The following is a 19,556-nucleotide window of genomic DNA, read 5'->3' as shown; positions in this document are numbered from 1 at the left end:
TTAAATTGAGGGGTGTAAAATCAAAGGCGGCAATCTCCACTTTTTCATGTTTTGGGTTAGGGACGCCATTTGTTGCGTTTCTTTATTATCTGTTAGACAAAACTATTTGTAAAAACCAAAAGCGGTCTTAACTGTATACAAATCGCAGTGAAAAATTCATGTTAGGATCAAAAGCAGCAATATCCATAGCTGAGTGCGTACCAAACACGGCAATCTCCGCTGCGGGCCAATAAGAACCACGTTGCACTCGCACGTGATCAACTGTGTGTGAATGTCATGAACTCTGTCAAAACCTGTGAATATATACCCGAACTTCCGGATACTTTTTTATGTGATATGCATTTAAATTGCTTTTACATTATTGTTGAATATCAAAATATATTTTTCTTCACTAAGTAACCGGCACAATGATGTTTAATTAGTTTCAAAACTGGTAATATCCTTATAGATCATTTTCATATCAGTCAATCTACTAGCGTTGCAAACAAAAGCGGCAATCTCCAAAAAAAAATATTTAAAAAAAGGAAAATAAATAATTTTCTTAAGCTCCTCCTTCTGGACATCCGATCACAAACTAAATTTTATATGATTCTTATTAGTTTTATTGCGTTAATTTAATTTTGCTAGTTTCTACAGTTTTTCGCGGTTTGCCAAAATTATGGAAATGGGAGATTGCCGACTTTGATTTTACACCCCTCAATTGTGAGACATTCTAGTACTAAAAGGTACTCTTGCTTAGGTAGGATACATCGTTTTCTATAAAAATCGATTTGATAATTTCTCGATATTTCGTCATGAAAATTAAAATATTAGGTATATATCGCTACTTCAGTACAAAAGGGCCACAAATCAAAAAATACGAAAATCGCGTTTATTGAAAAAATCTAACCTTAAGCAGTCATATTTTTATATACCACTGAAACCCCCATGTATTTTACGTTTTTTAATATCGAAATAACACTTGCGCCCTTTTTGCATTTTTATGTTTGAAAGAAAAAATATGGACAAAACCGCCACTTTGTTAGTTGTGTCCTGGCAGTCGAAGTGAACGCACGTTTCCTTTGTGCTAAAGAGCCACATTTCAAAAAACCCTAGTCGTTGTTACCGTTTTTATAAACGAAAGTGCCACATTCCGAAATACGTCCGTTTGGCACAGAAGATTCACGTAAGTACATTATTATTTCTTAAGCAAAAGAGATGTGTAACGAAATACGGCCATTTTATACAAAATATTCGCATAATATATATTTTTTTTTCTCAATCAAAAACGATGTATTACAGAATACGTTCATTTTGCTTATGATATTCTCGTAGTTAGTATATCATTTAAAATAAAAAAAGGGCCATATATTGGGACACGACTATTTTGCATTTTTTATGACAGTCAAATGTTATTATTAGAAAGTAAAATGCCGTTGTTTTATTTACTTGCACAGTAGACTCTCTCCATAACGAGAACTGAAATGGCGGACCAAGACTCTCGTTATAAGCAGATCTCGTTATATCAGACAACAATAATATTGAAATGTTTTGATGCCTCTTATGTAGTTTATTAAGCCCTTAATGTACACGCTCTGATACGAGAGCGTGCCTTATTGGCAATTTTGTACACGCTCTGACACGAGCGACCATTAACCCATTAGACCTATTTATGGGATATTAAAAGTTTAATTTTTTTCAACCATTAACATTTTTGCTTAAATTGTAAGAAAAAATTTACCCTGTATATTTTATGATCTAGTAAACTAGTTAATACACTTTGTTTGATTATATTACAAACACCCATTCAGTAAAAAAAATTATAAACATTGGTCAAATTTTTTTACCTCGTCTAGATTTACACATTTAATAATGAAAATTTCATTTCGGCACTATTTTTGTCTCTCTATGGGTTATTATTGTTGAGTAAGGTTTATTACATCCGATAGTCATAAATAAATCTGGTAAAAATATATTGCTGAACAGTAAATGAAGTTTACCTCCGAGGTCCAGATTTATTTATTATATCTAATAACTTGCCCTAGGAACCGTTGACAATTGATACATTGAATTTTGTTGAATTGTTAAAAACTGTTTTTATTGGAGACACTAAACAGCTGTAAAACATTGATACCTTTTTTTATTATCCAGCTAGTGTTGACATTAAGTTATAAATTGTACCTTTTAGTAGTAGTTTTGGAATTAACTTTTGTTATTTTTGTAGACTGACATTGTAATATTTTTTTTGATAAGATAAGACTTTTTGTAATAATTTTACTCAAAATCTACATTAATTAGTGACAAAAACATTGATTAAAATGTTTGTTTTTTTGGTATGTGTCCGTTTATTTCAAATTCCTATCATGACATAAGAAATATTTTTTATACAAAAGGGCCATATCTGCTAATATCTCTTTCAGGAAAATACTTACGCTGTATCTAAATAAAATATCAGATACAGTTTAAATTTACCTTTCTATCAATATATTACTTGCATATCAATGATAAAAAATAAAAGAAAAATGAACCAAAAATAAATGTCAAAACTTTTGAGTAGCTCCTCTGTAAAAACTGTGATTTTGATTTGTGGCCCTTTTGTATTGAAGTAGCGATATGTTACAGTTCAAGTTGCTTATCAGGTTGGAGTTGACTATTCCTAGTTCGAGTCAACTCAAACGGCTGGTTTCAGTAAAAGTTGATTATAAATATAAAATGAAGATTTTGATTCAACATTTACTAGTAAAAGTAGACTCCAACTAGTTAAAGTATAATGTTCCCAATGCCATTTAGTAAAAGTTGATTCACACAAACAACCGATTCTACAATAATGTTACTTGATATTAGGCCAGGAAATGAAGCATTGTGGCTGGCAATTTTTTTGTCCAACATGGATTTACTTGAAATTTTGACAAAAGGTAGGAAATAACCCAAGGATCATTTTCTAAATCATGCCGCTCTACGTTAAAACCTTAGGGGTGGTTGCCAGCCCAGCTCGGGGGCAGAAATTTTTCATTATATTTTAACCATGGAAATCGATGGAAAATGTAATTCTAACAAAAACATGTTTCTTACGTTTTCTTCGTAAAACTAATATTTTTTCAAGTTATTCGTGGTTGAAAGTAACAGTTTTTTGACGAAAAAATCGACTTTTTTAGAGGGATTTTTGAGAATAACTCAAAACATATATACTTAATAAAAAAAACTGTAGCTTTAAAAATTGTGTCTCTTACAAACACAAACAAAATCCTTTTTTTATAATTTTTCTACAACGAATAAAAATTTTTTCGTCAAATGCATAATTTGAAATATTCAAAGAAAAATAACAGAAAAACTTTGCATTTTTCGAGGAAAAGAATATTTTAAGTATAATTATAATTAGACCTTTAAAAAAAGTTTCAAGCATAAAAATTGAGCTACTTACGATCAAAATAAGGTCGGTACCTAGTTTTGCTACGAAAAAATCAGTGAAAGCAACCCCCTAACTAACCACCTACTTAAAATTGATTTTCGGACTTCTGTAATTATTTTTATATATGTATTACCAATACACCCAAGAAGTTTGACCTATTTAAAATTTAAAAAAATTGAAGTTTAAAGATAAAATATATATAGCTCCAACAAGGGTGGCTTTAAGAGTTAAGATATTATGATACTATATCCTAAAGCATAAAACAATCATTATTTAACTAATAAAACCAAATGTTGACCATATTAAAATTTAAAATGCTATTTTATATATTTTTTTAATTATAGGTAGTTATTACCCTTAAAAAACCAAAAGCGTACAACTGATCAATATAGAAAAGTAACTAGAGGGTAAAATGACCCTAATCCCAAAATTTTCGTACAAATCGATGCTGGACGAAAAAATTGCGCGGTTTTCCCTTTTTTCAGCTTCATTTACTGGCCTATATGTTCAAATCATGATAAGTAGTTGAAACGGTCAAAACAAAGAGATGCACAGTCATCAAAAAAGCACGTGAGATTATACTGGTATAATCAACATTTACTGAATCGATCCAGGAATAGTCAACACCAACTAGTAAAAGTTGAATTAAATTTTTCAAATCAACTTTTACTGCTCGTTTTAATTTTATAAATTATCTTTTGGTTCAATAAATGCACAAAATTCCTGAAAATTTTTTAGGAAAGTATAGTCCGTTCTTTAACGGTAAAATATTGCAAAACCTCTAAATTTTAAAGAACCGCTTGGATTGACATGAAATTTGGCATACACATAGCTAACAAGTCAGAGAAAAAAGTGATATTGTGCCGATATGTGCTTTTGCCCTGGGAGTGGTTTTCACCCCCTCTCGGGGGGTGAAAAATATTCGTCCAAAGAAAGTCAGGAAATGGATAAACTGGCTAATTTTAAGTAACTTTTGTTCTATAGAGTTTTTTCAATAAGTCAATATTTTTGGAGTTATTTGACAGTGAATATGTTCATTTTCTCAACAAAATAACCACGTTTTTAGACGGTTTTTCGCAAATAACTCAAATAGTAACTATTTTGTCGAAAAAATATTCTTAACAAAAATATAGCCTGCAAGAAATAAAAAAAAATGGTGTTCATATCACGTCTCTACACCTAGTAGAAGCAGAGTTATAGCTAATGAAAAATAGGTTCATATTCGTCAAATTCCAAATGGAATACTTTAACGTGAAATAACCAAAAATGAAGTACATTTCGGGAAAAACTCATTAAAACTTATTTAAAGTGTTTAAAAAAAGCGTCATTTTTGTTTTATAAAAAAAATTTCTAACATCAAAATTAAACAAGTTACGCTCAAAATAAAGTTAGTCCCTTTTGGTTTTGTTAAAAAAATCGAGAAAATCACCCCCTAATTAGTATCTTAGATGAACTTAATCGTTACGACTTCACAAGTTTCTTGACTCGTGTATATATTGTTTATATGATCTGTAAGTTTTATCGGTTCAAAGTCCTTATTATTGAAAGCGCTGTCGTTAAAATGGGTTGAACGAATCACTGATCACGAATGTATGCGAATTTAGAAACACCACATCTTAATCAATTTTTGTCTATAACAGAAAAACAAAAAATACATGATATTCAGAAAAGTAAATCTGACTTTTTTTTGTTTTTCGAGATTTTTGGTATCTCTAATAATTTTTAAGTTATTCTGAAAAAAATCATATATTTCAAAATTTAAATTTTTAAAAATTTTATTTTGAAACAAAATTTTTCCAAAAATAAACACTTTGAATCGATGAAAGTTGCAGATCATATAAACACAACATAAGTAAAATAATTTGTGGAGCGGTAACGATTAATTTCATTTAAGTTGCTAATTAGGGGGTGGTCTTCCCGATTTCTTTTTGAAAAAACAAAAGGGACCAACTTTATTTTGAGCGTAACTTGCTTAAATTTCATGCTAGAAACTTTTTGTAAAAACATAAACAAAGCTTTTTTTAAACAATTTAAAAAAAGTTAAAATGGGTTTTCCCCAAAAAGTGCTTAATTATTTGGATATTTCACGTCGAAATATTCTATTTGAAATTTGGTGAATATGAATCTATTTTTCATTGGCTATAACTCTGGTTTTACAAGATCCAGAAACCTAACGCACACCATTTTTTTTTACTTTTTTATAGGCTATATTTTTATTAAGAACTTTTTTTCCACAAAATACTTACTTTTTGAGTTATTTGCAAAAAACCGTCTAAAAATGTGGTTATTTTGTTGAAAAATGAACATATTCACTCGCAAATAACTCGAAAAGTGTTGACTTGGCGAAAAAGCTCTATAGAACAAAAGTTACTTAAAATTAGTCAGTTTACCCATTTCCGGACTTATTTTGGACATATATTTTTTCACCCCCAATAGGGGGTGAAAGTCACCCCAAGACAAAAGCACACATCGGCACAATATCACTTTTTTTCTTTGACATGTAAGCTATACGTATGCCAAATTTCATGTCAATCCAAGCAGTTCTTTAAAATTTAGAGGAAAAAACGTGAAATAATGGACTAGTAAGCAAAAAATAATCAAATTAACAAAATGTTTCAAATGAACAATAGTATATTGTACAACAAGAGAGAAAAAAGACATATTTCTCACGAGCGCAGAAGTTCGTTGGCACGAGACGAGGTACGAGGAGAGTGCCGCAAATCAAGCGAGGGAGAAATGTGTCGTTTTCTCACGTGTTGTGCACTGTACTTTTTCTATGGATGCGTTTTTGTCAAGAGTTCAAACTTCAAAATTAAATAGTTTAGGTGATTTTATGTAGATTATATGCCAAAATTAACATAAAGTACATATTATACACATATGTGGGTATATAATATTCTTAATATTTATATACTTTTATTTATTTAAAATTATAATTACCAGTTATATTTGAACTGTTTTGAAAAATAATTCCTGGTATGTTTTCATTTGACACATTTTATTTGACAAAAAAATTTGTGTTTGTATTGTGCATATTACCATGGAAACCGCGATTCTACGTATGGAATCCGTGAAAAAAAATATTTCTCACTGCAATGGCCGACTTTTTTCACAGCCTAAGAAATTGTTCGTTTTGAATGTATGTAAGTAGTAAGAGACGTTGCACATTGTATAGCATCCATAGAAAAATACATTTGCCAATATCCTAGTAATTACTGAACACTAAGAAGCAATACTTACAGTAACAAGCTTTATTCTTATCTTTATCTGGATGATAATGATTAAGTGTGTCACACTCATCGCAAGTATTTCCAATCGTTCCCTTCGTCAAACAATTGCATTCTCCAGTGTTTTTATTACAATCTCTAGCATCAAGACCGCATTGACACTTTTTACATTGGTCTCCATTTAAAGTGGTTCCCCAGTAGCCTTTCATACATTGCTGACAGCTCCTTCCTGTGGTACTGTTACTGGAATTAATTTTACAAATGAATACGTTGGATGAAGAAACGTTCAGAAAAACGGCTAAATAAAGAAAAGAAAAGGGCAAAAAGGAAAAGTCTGACAAAAAACAAAAAAGACAAAATATATTCTCCTTCTCTCATGGCCGAATCAGCTCATCTAAACCACAACCGATCACAACAGAACACGAACAAAAATACCAAATACCAAAAATATCCTCCAACGAAATAAAATTATATCGGATCCTGAAATACCATAATCTTACCAAATTGATGTTCAGGTCATAGAAACACAGGGAATACTCTACACTCTACACATACGGCACTAGTCCTAAATAACTGATTAGTCAGAAGATGACAAGCTGGACATATATAAGGGTGTAACAAAAATACAGGTCATAAATTTAATCACATATTCTGGGACCAAAAATAGTTCGATTGAACTTAACTTACCTTCGTACAAATGTGCATATAAAAAAAGTTACAGCCCTTTGAAGTTACAAAATGAAAATCGATTTTTTCCAATATATCGAAAACTATTAGAGATTTTTTATTGAAATGGACATGTAGCATTCTTATGGCAGTGGTATCTTAAGAAAAAATTATAGTGAAATTTGGACTCCCCTTAAAAATGTAATGGGGGTTTTGTTCCTTTAAACCCCCTCAAACTTTTGTGTACGTTCCAATTTAATTATTGTTTTAGTACCGTTAGTTAAACACAATGTTTTAAAAACTATTTTCCTCTTAGTACATTTCGAAAAGTTTTTATCGAGATATTTTGAATATTTTTCAAATCCCCCACGTATTTGTATATGATTAAGTACGATTATTAGTCTAGTAAAATAAAATTACACTACATGTAAATCAAAATGTAAATTCGTACAGGTTGAAACAAATTTTATATCAAAGTTTAGGTGGGTACAAAAGATATTTTCAAGAAAGTATCCAAATCATACAAGGGGATCATTGTTTAAATAATTAAAAATGGGTCATTTTTGCAAAAAAAAATACTTTTTTAACTGCTGAGGTCATTCAATTACTAATGAAGGTCTATAGGATTTTTTCTGCAAAGCTAACGGATAAATCTTTCACATAAGACTTACTAAATTAAATTTGACCTCCTATTTATTTAAATAATTATACATAAAACTTTAAAAACAAATTTGCAAAAAAATATTTTTAGCGTTCTAAATAAGCACTATAAAATATTTTATTTTACAGAAGAAGTTGCGCTATGTTATCAGTATTAATAAAAAAAAATTGGTGCAAAAATATTTAATATTTTTTGAGATATTGAATTTGTTTTTTAAATATTACTCTATTTCAATTGCAAAAACGCGGTTGTTGCCAAAGAAATATTCACCTTTGTTAAATCTTATTATTTTTGTTTTTGTGTATATTTTCGATAAATATATTGATACATTTAAATTTCAATTAAACTTCCCCCTAAAATGGCATTTGAACATTATTCAAATTTGTTTATAATTTGTTTTTTTAATAACGTCGCGGGGATTAAATATTTTGAAATGCCGTTTCGATAATTGGGTTGCTGGGAATTTTTCAATAATTAAAAATTTTTTTTGTCTTTTTTCCTCTTCTTTTTTTTTTCTTGGAGTTATATTACTACGGGCCCTTTTAGGGTTAAATTTTATTAAGAACGTCGAATCTCTAAGTTATAGATTCTAGACCTAAAAATATTAAGATTTAACTAAAATCTCTTAAATAAAATGTGGCTACTTACTGAGTTACAGGGTGTTTTATTTAAAAACTAAAAAATTATTCTTACCAAGTACTTTAAAAGTATTTGATGTATCCTTATCATACTTGGCATAAAGCGTGAGTACTATACAGTCTACTAAATTGTGATAAATAAAAGTTTCTAGCTACTACCAGAGGCGTACGACGGGGATAGTTATTGGTTGACCCTTCCCAAATTCTACGCTACTGAGGGAATTACTATTTTAGCGAAATTTTTCGATTCTCCAATACTTTCTATATAAATAATACACTCTTCACTGGTAACGATTATGTCATTAGTTTTCGAGATATTGGACGTTAAAAATGAAACGGCATAGTTATTTTGATTCATCCATTCATTAATTATTTTAAACTTCCAATATCTCTCAAACTGATGACTTTATCGATAACAATAAAGCTTATTTACATACAAAGTATTGGAGAATCGAAAAATTTCGCTTAAATAGTAATTAACTCAGTGGCGTAGAATTTGGGAAGGGTCATTCATTCACTATCCCCTGTCGTACGTCTCTGGCACTAGCTAGAAACGTTTATTAATCACAATTTAGTAGGGTGTATAATAGCCACACTTTCTGCCAAGTATGGTAAGGATACGTCAAATAGTTTTAAAGTACTTGGTAACAATAATTTTTAAAGTTTTAAATAAAACACCCTGTAACTCAGTAAGTAGTCACATTTTATTTAAGATATTTTAGTTAAATCTTAATATTTTTAGGTCTAGAATCTACAACTCAGAGACTCGACATTCTTAATAAAATTTAACCCTAAAAAGGTCCGTAGTAATATAACTCTAAGAAAAAAAAGAAGAAGAAAACACGACAAAAAAATGTTCTTAATTAGTAAAAAATTCCCAGGAACCCAATTATCGAAACGGCATTTCAAAATACTTTATCCCCGCGACGTTATTAAGAAAACAAATTATAAACAAATTTGAATAATTTTCAAATGCCATTTTAGGGGGGAAGTTAATTGAAATTTAAATTTACCAATACATTTATCGAAAATATATATGAAAATAAAAATAATGAGGTCTTAAACAGGTGAACATTTCTTTGGGAACAACCGCGTTTTTGCAATTGAAAATATAGTAATATTTAATAAAAAAATTCAATATCTCAAAAAATATTAAATATTTTTCAACCAATTTTTTTTGCTTAATACTGGTAACATAGCGCAACTTAGTCTTTAAAATAAGATATTTTATAGTGCTTATTTAAAACGCTAAAAATATTTTTTTGCAAATGTGTTTTTAAAGTTTTATATTCAATTATTTAAATAAATAGGAGATCAAATTTAATTTAGTAAGTCTTATGTGAAAGATTTACCCTTCAACTTTGCAGAAAAAAGTCCCATAGACCTTCATTAATAAGTGAATTACCTTAGCAGTTAAAAAAGTATTTTTTGTGCAAAAATGACCCCTTTTTAATTATTTAAACAATGATCCCCTTGTATGATTTGGATATTTTCTTGAACATATCTTTTGTACCCACCTAAACTTTGATATAAAATTTGTTTTAACCTGTACGAATTTACATGTTGACTTTTTTTTTATTTTATTAGGCTATATGGAGACTTGGTAATAATATGAAAATTTATTTATGATTTACATTTTTAGGTACATTTTGAACCATATTAAAAAAGAAGCAGCATCTCAATAAAGGGTGCCTTATCGAAAAAATACAAAGAGGCAAAAAAGTTTTAAAAACACTGTGTTTAACTAATGGTACCGCAGTAATAGTTTAATTGGAACGTACACAAACATTTGGGGGGTTTAAAGGCACAAAACTCCCATACATTTTGTATGTAAACGTACTTAAAAAGAAGCCGCATCCCGATAAAAACTGCCTTATCGGAAAAATAGTAAGAGGCAAAAAATTTTGAAAATATTGAATTTAACTACCACAATAATAATTACCACTATGGTACCACAATAATAATTTAATTGGCACGCTCACAAAAGTTTGGGGGGGGGGGGGCCTTTAAGGGAACAAAACCCCATAAAATTTTTAGGGGGCGCACAAATTTCACTATATTTTTTCTTTAAGATGTACCTGCCATAAGAATGCCGCATGTCTATTTTCAATAAAAAATCTCTAATAATTTTCGATATATTCGAGAAAATCGATTTTCATTTTGTAAATTCAAAGGGCTGTAACTTTTTTTATGTGCATATTTGTACTAAGGTAAGTTAGGTTTATTCGAACTATTTTTGGTCAGAATATGTACTTTAATTTATGTCCTGTATTTTTGTTACACCCTGTAATTACTAAAACTTCATTATAGTCTGACTTACATTGTTGCAAAAAATTTAATTGGGAAAAATCTAGTAATAGTTGTTATTTATGTACCAAGTCAGGAAAGTGACTGTTTATCGAAAGAGTCTGATATTACGAGCAGAACGAGGGTAGCGAGCATAGCGAGTAACAGACGAGTTCGATAAAGAGTTTTTGCTGACGTGGTGCATAGAAAATTTTATCACCAACATAATTTGATATTAATTTTAACACCTACTTGTATCCCGAATAAAGTACGTGCCTCCTAGTGGCGGGATACGGGCAAAAATACATTGGCTTATAGGGCAGTCCTTACAGTAGGGATCCTGGCCTATACAAAAAAATGCAGGCGGGTGTGGGGTAATACTGCACTTTGGTTGCATTGGTGGTGTACTGGCTTAACGTGCAGGGCACGGTATGGTGCTGATAGAAAAGGCATTCAGGCATCAAATATCCAAACAAAATATTTTAAGGCCATAAAAATGAAAATACCTTCTCCAAAGATATAAAACTTTATACTGAAATGATGGCATCTCCTGAGGTAAAATATACCGGAAGTAAAATGAGTCTCAGTTAGGATTTCCAGGTGAGGACTATCTCAGGGGGAATACCATTGCAGGTTTCAAAAATCAGGATAGGGTCGTGGAATATTGGTAGTCTTACAGGTAAAAGTCTGGAGTTAGTGGATGCGCTCAAACGAAGGAGACTTCAAGTTGCTTGCATTCAAGAAACTAGGTGGCAAGGTGAAAGGGCGAAAGAACTAGGTGAAGGTTAAAAATTGTGGTATGCAGGGAGTAGTAACACTAGAAATGGAGTTGGTATAATTGCTGATAGTGAAATAAAAGATAACGTAGTGGAAGTTGTAAGAACGAGCCGTAGAATGATGTCAGTGAAATTTGTAATTGATAAAGAGGTATAGTCGGTTCGCTAAACTCAGACGCAACTGGCTAGATAGTTTAGTCGATATTTTTTTTGTTTTTTGCCAATTTTGCAAAAATTGGCAAAGTTACTAAATATTTAGTGATTATTAACTATTTAAAAATTATTTTTTGCCAATTTTGCTAAAATTGGCAAAATTGCCGACTAAAATATCTAGAAAGTTGCGTCTGAGTTTAGCGAACAGACTATATTGAATGTTGTGTGTGTGTTTATGCTCCCCAAATATGTCTGGGTGAGAATGAAAGAAGAGCTTTCTATGACCCATTAGGAGACGTCCTGAGTGATATTCCATCAGAGAAGAAAGTTATAATAGGAGGTGATTTCAATGCACATGTGGGCCAAGCCAAGGCAGGATACGAAGCAATACATGGGGGATTAGGCTTTGGAACTAGAAATGAAGCTGGAGATGACGTGCTTGAATTGGCAACAGCATTGGATATGGCAATTGTTAACACATTTTTTTAAAAGAGAGAAACTCAACTTATTACCTACAACAGTGGACAACATCAATCCAAAATAGACTACTTCGTGATAAGGAAAGAAGACATACGTGAATGCAAGGACTGCAAGGTAATAGTTAGGGAGACAGTAAGCCAACAACATAAGCTGCTTGTTCTGGACATCGAAGTAAAAAAGCGAAACTAAACAAAAATATCGGAGAGGACCACAAAAAATCAAGTGGTGGATGCTAAAATATGAGAAAGAAGGTCTATTCAGCAGAAGAACAGTAGGTACAAAAAATATGCTGGAACATGAAAGGAAGCCCTAATACAATTTGGAGAAAAATGGCCATTAGTATTAGAGAGACTGCAATTGAAATACTTGGGAAAACGTCAGGAAAAAAGTTTGAGGATAAAGAAACTTGGTGGTGGTCAAACGAAGTACAAGAAAAAAATAAAAGAGAAGAGAAAATATATAAAAAGTGGCTTAATTAACGGAACACTAGAGAGTAATCTGAGATATGTAGGCGATAAAATACGATAGATACGATAATTTGGGATGCAAGCTAAATGTACAACAGGATCGCAGCCTTGAAATGAAACAACTCATTGAGATGGCCAGAAACGCTTTCAATAAGGTGAAATCAGTATTATGTAATTGTGGAAAATATCATGTCATATGGTTCTTCTGAGAGGCATTTTTCAGTGCGACACAAGTGACAGAAAAAAGGCACGTCCGCGATATATACACATTTATAACATTTATCCCAGTTGTTGGTAGATGGCGCTATAATCGGAAAACAAATGATTTAAGACTTGTTTACACGGGTAGAGTTTTAAGGAGAGTAGAGTAGCGAGGAGAGTAGACTCTACTCGCTACTCTATCAAGGATGGCTTGATACCGTTCACACGAGGAGAGTACAAGTATAGTACTGATGCTAGTATTTTTATATTTTTAAACACTCTTGATTATAAGTGCACCTAAAATTCTTAATTTTTTGCTTGAGCGCGTTTACTCCAAAGCCCCCCTTTGCCATTCTTTCGACGATTTCATCCTCCACAGCTTGCCTCATACTTTTATTTCCGTAGTGTACACTACCTAAATTCCATTCACACTGGTATTCGCCATACAGATCTACAAGTTTTAAAGTTTCATCTTCGGTGAACTTCATTTTCACTACTTACACAAAACATAATTCCAGCCGGAATGACAGCGTCCCTATGTACTCTCCTACTTACTCTACTCTACCACTGCTACCAAAATTGAGCGCGTTCCATGGGTAGAGTTCGCAGGCGAGTGGACATTTTGGCGGTGGTGGTGGTAGTAGAGTAGAGTTACTTTGCCACATGTTGCTAGTCACTCTACTTTACCACCTACTATACACTCTACTTGCTACTCTACTGTGCTGAGCGTTTTTACGGGTAGAGTAACTCTACTCTATCAAGTACTTGCATCATTGCTCTACCCGTGTAAACAAGTCTTTAGGTATTTATCCATTATTTACGGATTACATATCGATACGAATATAATTTAAGTTCTGCTCAGTCTTTCAGTGTGTCATTAATAACGTAGATATAATTTTACGAATGTAGAGAATCATAGCATGACATTTTAGTTAAATCTGACACTTGTTAGAATCGTAATCATAATTTGGTATAAAAACAAATAAATTGTGTTTATTTCATTTATAAAAAGGTGTGTTCTTTGATTTGTATAGTCTTATAAATTGTACAGATTATAGTCGTATAGATAATATTATTAATTTTATATCCAGACAACCAAGTGACGTCAATAACGTCGAGGAAACGTCAGCTTTTGGTTGAATATATACACGTGTTTGAACATTACGTCGTATAAACGTCTTTTGTAGGTGATTTTAAAGACGTAAGATTAATGACGTTAAAATACTTTTAAAAACACGTTTTCATTTCAGACAACCCAAATCTGACGTCACAAATAGGTTAGGAGCTTAACGAGTTAATGATTATAATGTTTATATTTAAATTTGACATGCATTTGACTCCAAACAATTTCGTTTATAAGCTTAAATTGTCATAAGAAATTTTTTATTTACTGTTTACGTGCTTTGTGTGGTATTAAAATAAGATTTTTCATTTAGATATTTAGTTGAAGAAACGTGTTAATTAAGAGATTTTTATTCGTTTTTCTCAAGTGAGTTAGTTTAATGCAATACGTCTTCTTGAAAACGGTTTGAGGTTATGTGTTTTGTTTTGGTGAATATTTTCTGTTTATGAACTAATTATGTGTTATCGAGTTTAATTTAATTAATTTGTTAATAATTTATTTATTAGTTGATATGTTGTTTCAGTTTTGACACAGTAAGTACGTATACCTATATAAAAAGTGAAAATGCTATAATGTTGCATCGAGGGTATTGTAATTCTATGCATTTGGTTTTACTTTTAGCCTATAAGCTAAATTTAAAACAGTTAAATAAAAAATTGCAATTACAACAATGCCCGTACGACTAATTATTTGATATTGTGTATTTTTAAAACTATAAAATGAAAAATAATCTAAAAAAACGACATGAAAACTACGTTTTTTATATCACGTATTTAAAACGTGATAAAAATGACGTCAGTTATGGTGGGACATATTCACATAACTTTCTACGTCGAAAAAACGTGACAAACTGACGTGGTTTGGTGATAATTATGACGTCTTTTCAACGTTTTCTGTGAAGATTTCAAAGAAATCGAAAAACTGTGACGCACTGAAAGATGCCTGTGAGAAGGAGATTATTAATATCATTACATGTAACAAACACGGAAATGTTAAGAAAGGTGAAGAAAAAAGAAATACTCAACACTATGAAGAAAAGAAAAATCAGCTACGTTGTTCACATACTAAGAAATTAAAAATATGAGTTGATGCGATTGGTTGTATAAAGGAAACTGGAAGGGAAAAGAGGACTAGAGAGAGTACGGACTACCTGGTTGAACATGTTAAAGTAGTGGAGTAGAAAAACAACAATATAACTCTTCAGAACCGCTGCAGATAGAGTAAAATGAGCCAGTGTCCTTAAAGGATGAGGCACATGAAAAAGAAGAATAAAGTGTGGACAGAGGGGAATAAAAAAAAACAGAAAACAAAAGGAATTAAATAAAATATTCTATAAAAGAATGTAGTGTGTGTGTGTCATCGAATTTCCTGACTGTGGACTTAATCTATTAGCCGAACTTATTTTTGCTCTACAGATAATTATCTCACATCAATATTACTATTAAAATAAGATTTTGTATTTTATAGATATACCTATATTCTATACGAATAAATGGATAGTTTAATCTTTAGCTACAATCATATAATATTACACATTAATATAGATATATCTATATCAAAACTATATTCTAGTATTATTCAACATTATTCTTTATTGTATGTTTTTTATTATTATTATTTTCTTTTTTTTTATTGTTTTCTTTTTTTTATTATTATTTATTTTCTTGTTTGTTTTTTTTAATTGTATTATAAGAAATGTCAACAAGGAGTACTTTTGCTCAGGAGTAATACACATACACAAGACTAGACCACGGAAAGGTAGGTAGACAAATGGGATAAACACAGGTATTAATAGTTTACAATTTTAATTTTATACTAAGTATGTGTTTAATTAAGATCTCATATACACGTTCGTCTAAACTGGATAATATTGTTATTAGATTAAAAGGTCTTGTAATATTGGTTTCTCTATATACTTGATTCATGAATTGATTTATTTCTATTATCTTTAGTCTACAGTTTAGTATCATGTGTTCTGCAGATCCTAACTCACCACATTTACAAATATTACTATCACTAAGACCTATTTTAAATTTGTGTTTTGGAACTAGGCAGTGTCCAAATCTAAGTCTGCATATGTATGAAACAACGATTTTTTCGCCGTGACAATGATTAAACTAGGATTTAGCTGGAATATTTAACTGTATGTTTTTGTAGAATATTAGACTGTAAAAATATTAGTACAATTGGACATTGAGAGGTGACTCAAATTTTTTTTGCAGAAATTGCTTGGAAATGTCTCATATAATAATATTTGAGTTATCCTCCCACACAAAAAGGTCCGGAACATTGTTTAAATAATCAAAATATCAAAAAATGAAGGAAAAATTCGATATTTTTGTTGGTTTTTCGATTATAACTTTCAAAGTATTCACTTCCGATAAAAGTTGCATTGACATAAAAGTTGCATAATTAAATTTCCTATAATATAGGATTGGTTACAAATTTTAAAAATTGTCACCCTTGTTGCATAATAGCAATAATTGCGAAAAAAAAAAACGATAAAAAAACAGTATACGCATTTTACGTTTTTCAACCATTTATGCTACACTTAGGACATTCATATTTTACCCAGAAAAACTATAATATGATATAAGAAAACAATACTGTAAATTTCATTAAGATCGGATCAATAGATTTTGTAAAATAAATTTTACAATACAGCTTTCGCAAAAAAATTCATTTATTCAAAATGTTGCAGGACTGAAAATAAAGCAGACAGCAAGTTGAATTATTTTTTACATATAGAAGAGTACTGTACCTTTCATTTGCAATTTGCAAAATTTAAGTCGGTTAACCACTACGGCGTCAGGAATTTTTTTAAATAAACATTATTTTTTGGTGCTACGCGCAGGACAGGGGATAGTTTGCTCTGATTGGGCATTCCAATGACCTTTGATAATGATTGATAAATTTGTTTATTGCAAAATAAAAACACATACTCTGTCGTTTGAAATAACACTTTTTTTGGAAAAAACTTTCTTTGTTCATATATTTTAAGTGAGAGAGTAAAAGTTTATTATTTTTAAACGTATGAAATTGTTTAAACAATATTTCACAGACAATAATCAAATTAGTTTGATTTTTGCGGAATTAAAATATTAAAATACAACAAAATATAGAGTAATAAAATAATATATTAGATAGATTCGACAAAATGTTGGTGGAAATCAACTTGTGTGAATCGAACACCACTGTCCTGCGCGTAGCACCAAAAATTAATGTTTATTTAACAAAATTCCTGAAGCCGTGGAAGTTAATGGATTTTAATTTTAGAAATTGCAAATGAAAGGTACAATATTCTTCTATAAGCAAAAGAAATTTCAACTTGCTCTCTGCCATATTTTCAGTCCTGCGATATTTTGAAAAAATGAATTTTTTTTGCGAAAGCTGGATTGCAAAATTTATTTTGAAAAATCTGTTTAACCGATCTCAATGAAATTTACTGTGTTCTTTTATTATGTTACAAAATTTTTTTGGGTAAAATATGAAGATCCTATGTGTAGCATAAATGGTTGAAAAACGTAAGATTCAAATACTTGTTTTTTATGGTTTTTTCGCAATTATTGCTACTTTGCAACAAGGGTGACAATTTTTTAAATTTGTTACCAATTCTATATTATAGGAAATTTACTTACGCAGCTTTTATATTAGTATAACTTTTCTCGAACGTGAACACTTCAAAAGTTATAATCAAAAAACGAAGAAAATAATCGAATTTTTCCTTCATTTTTTGACATTTTGATTATTTAAACAATGTTCCGGACATTTTTGAGTGGGAGGATAACTCAATTATTATTATAGGGGTCAATTCCAAGAAATTTCTGCAAAAAATATGAGTCACCTCTCAACGTCCAACTCAAAACAGATGCGCCCTGGACCATAGCCCTTTTGTTGAGTTGTTATACCATTGTTGCCAGGTTTTGGTTTTATTGCTGGTAATATTAGCGTAAACATCATTTAATGTTAATTTATATTCACTTTCCATTTCTTATTCGGTAGCCTTCTTAGCTAAAGTATCTACTATTTCATTGTGTTTAAGATTAGAGTGGGCTTTTACACAACAAATTGATATTTGTTTGCCCTTATCCTTAAGTGCGATATATGCTTTAATAATATCAATATATACGTAGGTTGATATGTCCTTCAAACTTTCCAGTTTGGGTAAAGTACTTTTGCTGTCTGTAAGAATTAGAAATTTTTCTTCGTTTTTGTTTATACTGCTTATATACTGCAATGCTCTCAGTATTGCAATAAGTTCTGCTGAAAATGTTGTAAAATTTTCATTCAGCCGTATACCCTCTTTATACCTTGTCCTGGGGTCCCACACGGTAGCAGCCACCCTCGAATTCATTTTTGAGGCATCGGTATAAATTTGGTAGTGTTCCGGAAATAAAGTTTCTATATCCACATTAAACATGGCATTCCTTAAGTAAACTGGAAATTTCGAGTAATCTCTCATGTAGGTTGGTTGTATGTTCGGTATAAAAGAATGTAAAAGTGAAAAACAAACCGACTAATAATTTAAAATAAGTTAAAGCAAATATGCTTACCTAACGTTTCCTACACAATGCTGACATTGGGGACCACTCCAGCCCACATCACAGATACAGAGATCATCTTTACAAACTCTATTTCCACTACAACTGGTGTCATTGCATGTCGCAAATATATTTGGAAGCACGCATATACTAGCAAAAACTGTTATAAGACAAACAAAATATTTGTGTCGATATGATTTATATATCGAGATACACATTATCTCTCGTATGTGTGTGTCTTGGGTACTCTTACAAAGAAAAACAAGAATTGATTGACCTCGAGAAGATTATAAGTAGTTGACTAAATTATTATGTTAATAACTTATGGTGTTTTTTATAAAAGAAATATGGCCTCTTAATAGTCTGGTAAAATGTGATAAAAATTTGCGATAAACGCAAATGCAGTTTACGCAATAATTGAACGAAGTTATCTACAGTAAAATAGATACAACCAAACCTATATGGAATCATCTGATATTTCTTATCATTTCAAGCGAATTAAAACAAAAGCAACATTAGAAGTGATCAGCTAAAATCCTCACTTATATTGTATATTTTGAACGATTACTTAGAATAATTAAGTTTAAAGGGAAATAAACGGACGTAGGCTTCTCAACTAGTCATATAGTCTGGGCTGTTTATCGGAGAATAGGCCATTTTTGGGAAAAGGTATTTACCAGCAATTTTATTGCTGGAATCGAATTTTATGATTGTATATATTAATAATATAGGTATGCAAAGTCCGCAGATAATGTGCTACTTTTTTTATAAACAAAATGGCGCCCGAAAATCGTGTTTTTTCAATTATTGCTTTATAACTCCGAACATTTTAACTTTACAACAAAAACACTCAAATAAAAATTCACTGCAATTAAATTCTGCATCGAGATATGTTTTTCCGATCTGCTCCGACGAAAATTTTCCTCGGAAATTCCGGGTGTTCCCAACA

General features: G+C 30.8%; 1 protein-coding gene across 1 annotated transcript in view; it reads right to left on the bottom strand.

Moving 5' to 3' along the window:
* Window positions 1-19,065, bottom strand: part of LOC126888214 (attractin-like) — a 29,800-nt gene extending 10,735 nt beyond the window's left edge. Inside the window, exons 1-2 of the mRNA XM_050656269.1 lie at window positions 18,620-19,065; window positions 6,629-6,858 (exon numbers count right to left, since the gene is read on the bottom strand). Of these exons, the coding sequence (XP_050512226.1) occupies window positions 6,629-6,858; window positions 18,620-18,825 (436 nt within the window). The 5' untranslated portion in view covers window positions 18,826-19,065. The remainder of the gene's footprint in view (window positions 1-6,628; window positions 6,859-18,619) is intronic.
* Between the last annotated feature and the right edge of the window lie 491 nt (window positions 19,066-19,556).

The sequence above is a fragment of the Diabrotica virgifera genome, chromosome 7 (assembly GCF_917563875.1).
Source record: "Diabrotica virgifera virgifera chromosome 7, PGI_DIABVI_V3a".
Taxonomy (NCBI): Eukaryota; Metazoa; Arthropoda; class Insecta; order Coleoptera; family Chrysomelidae; genus Diabrotica; species Diabrotica virgifera.
This window is presented reverse-complemented; position numbering and strand designations above follow the sequence as displayed.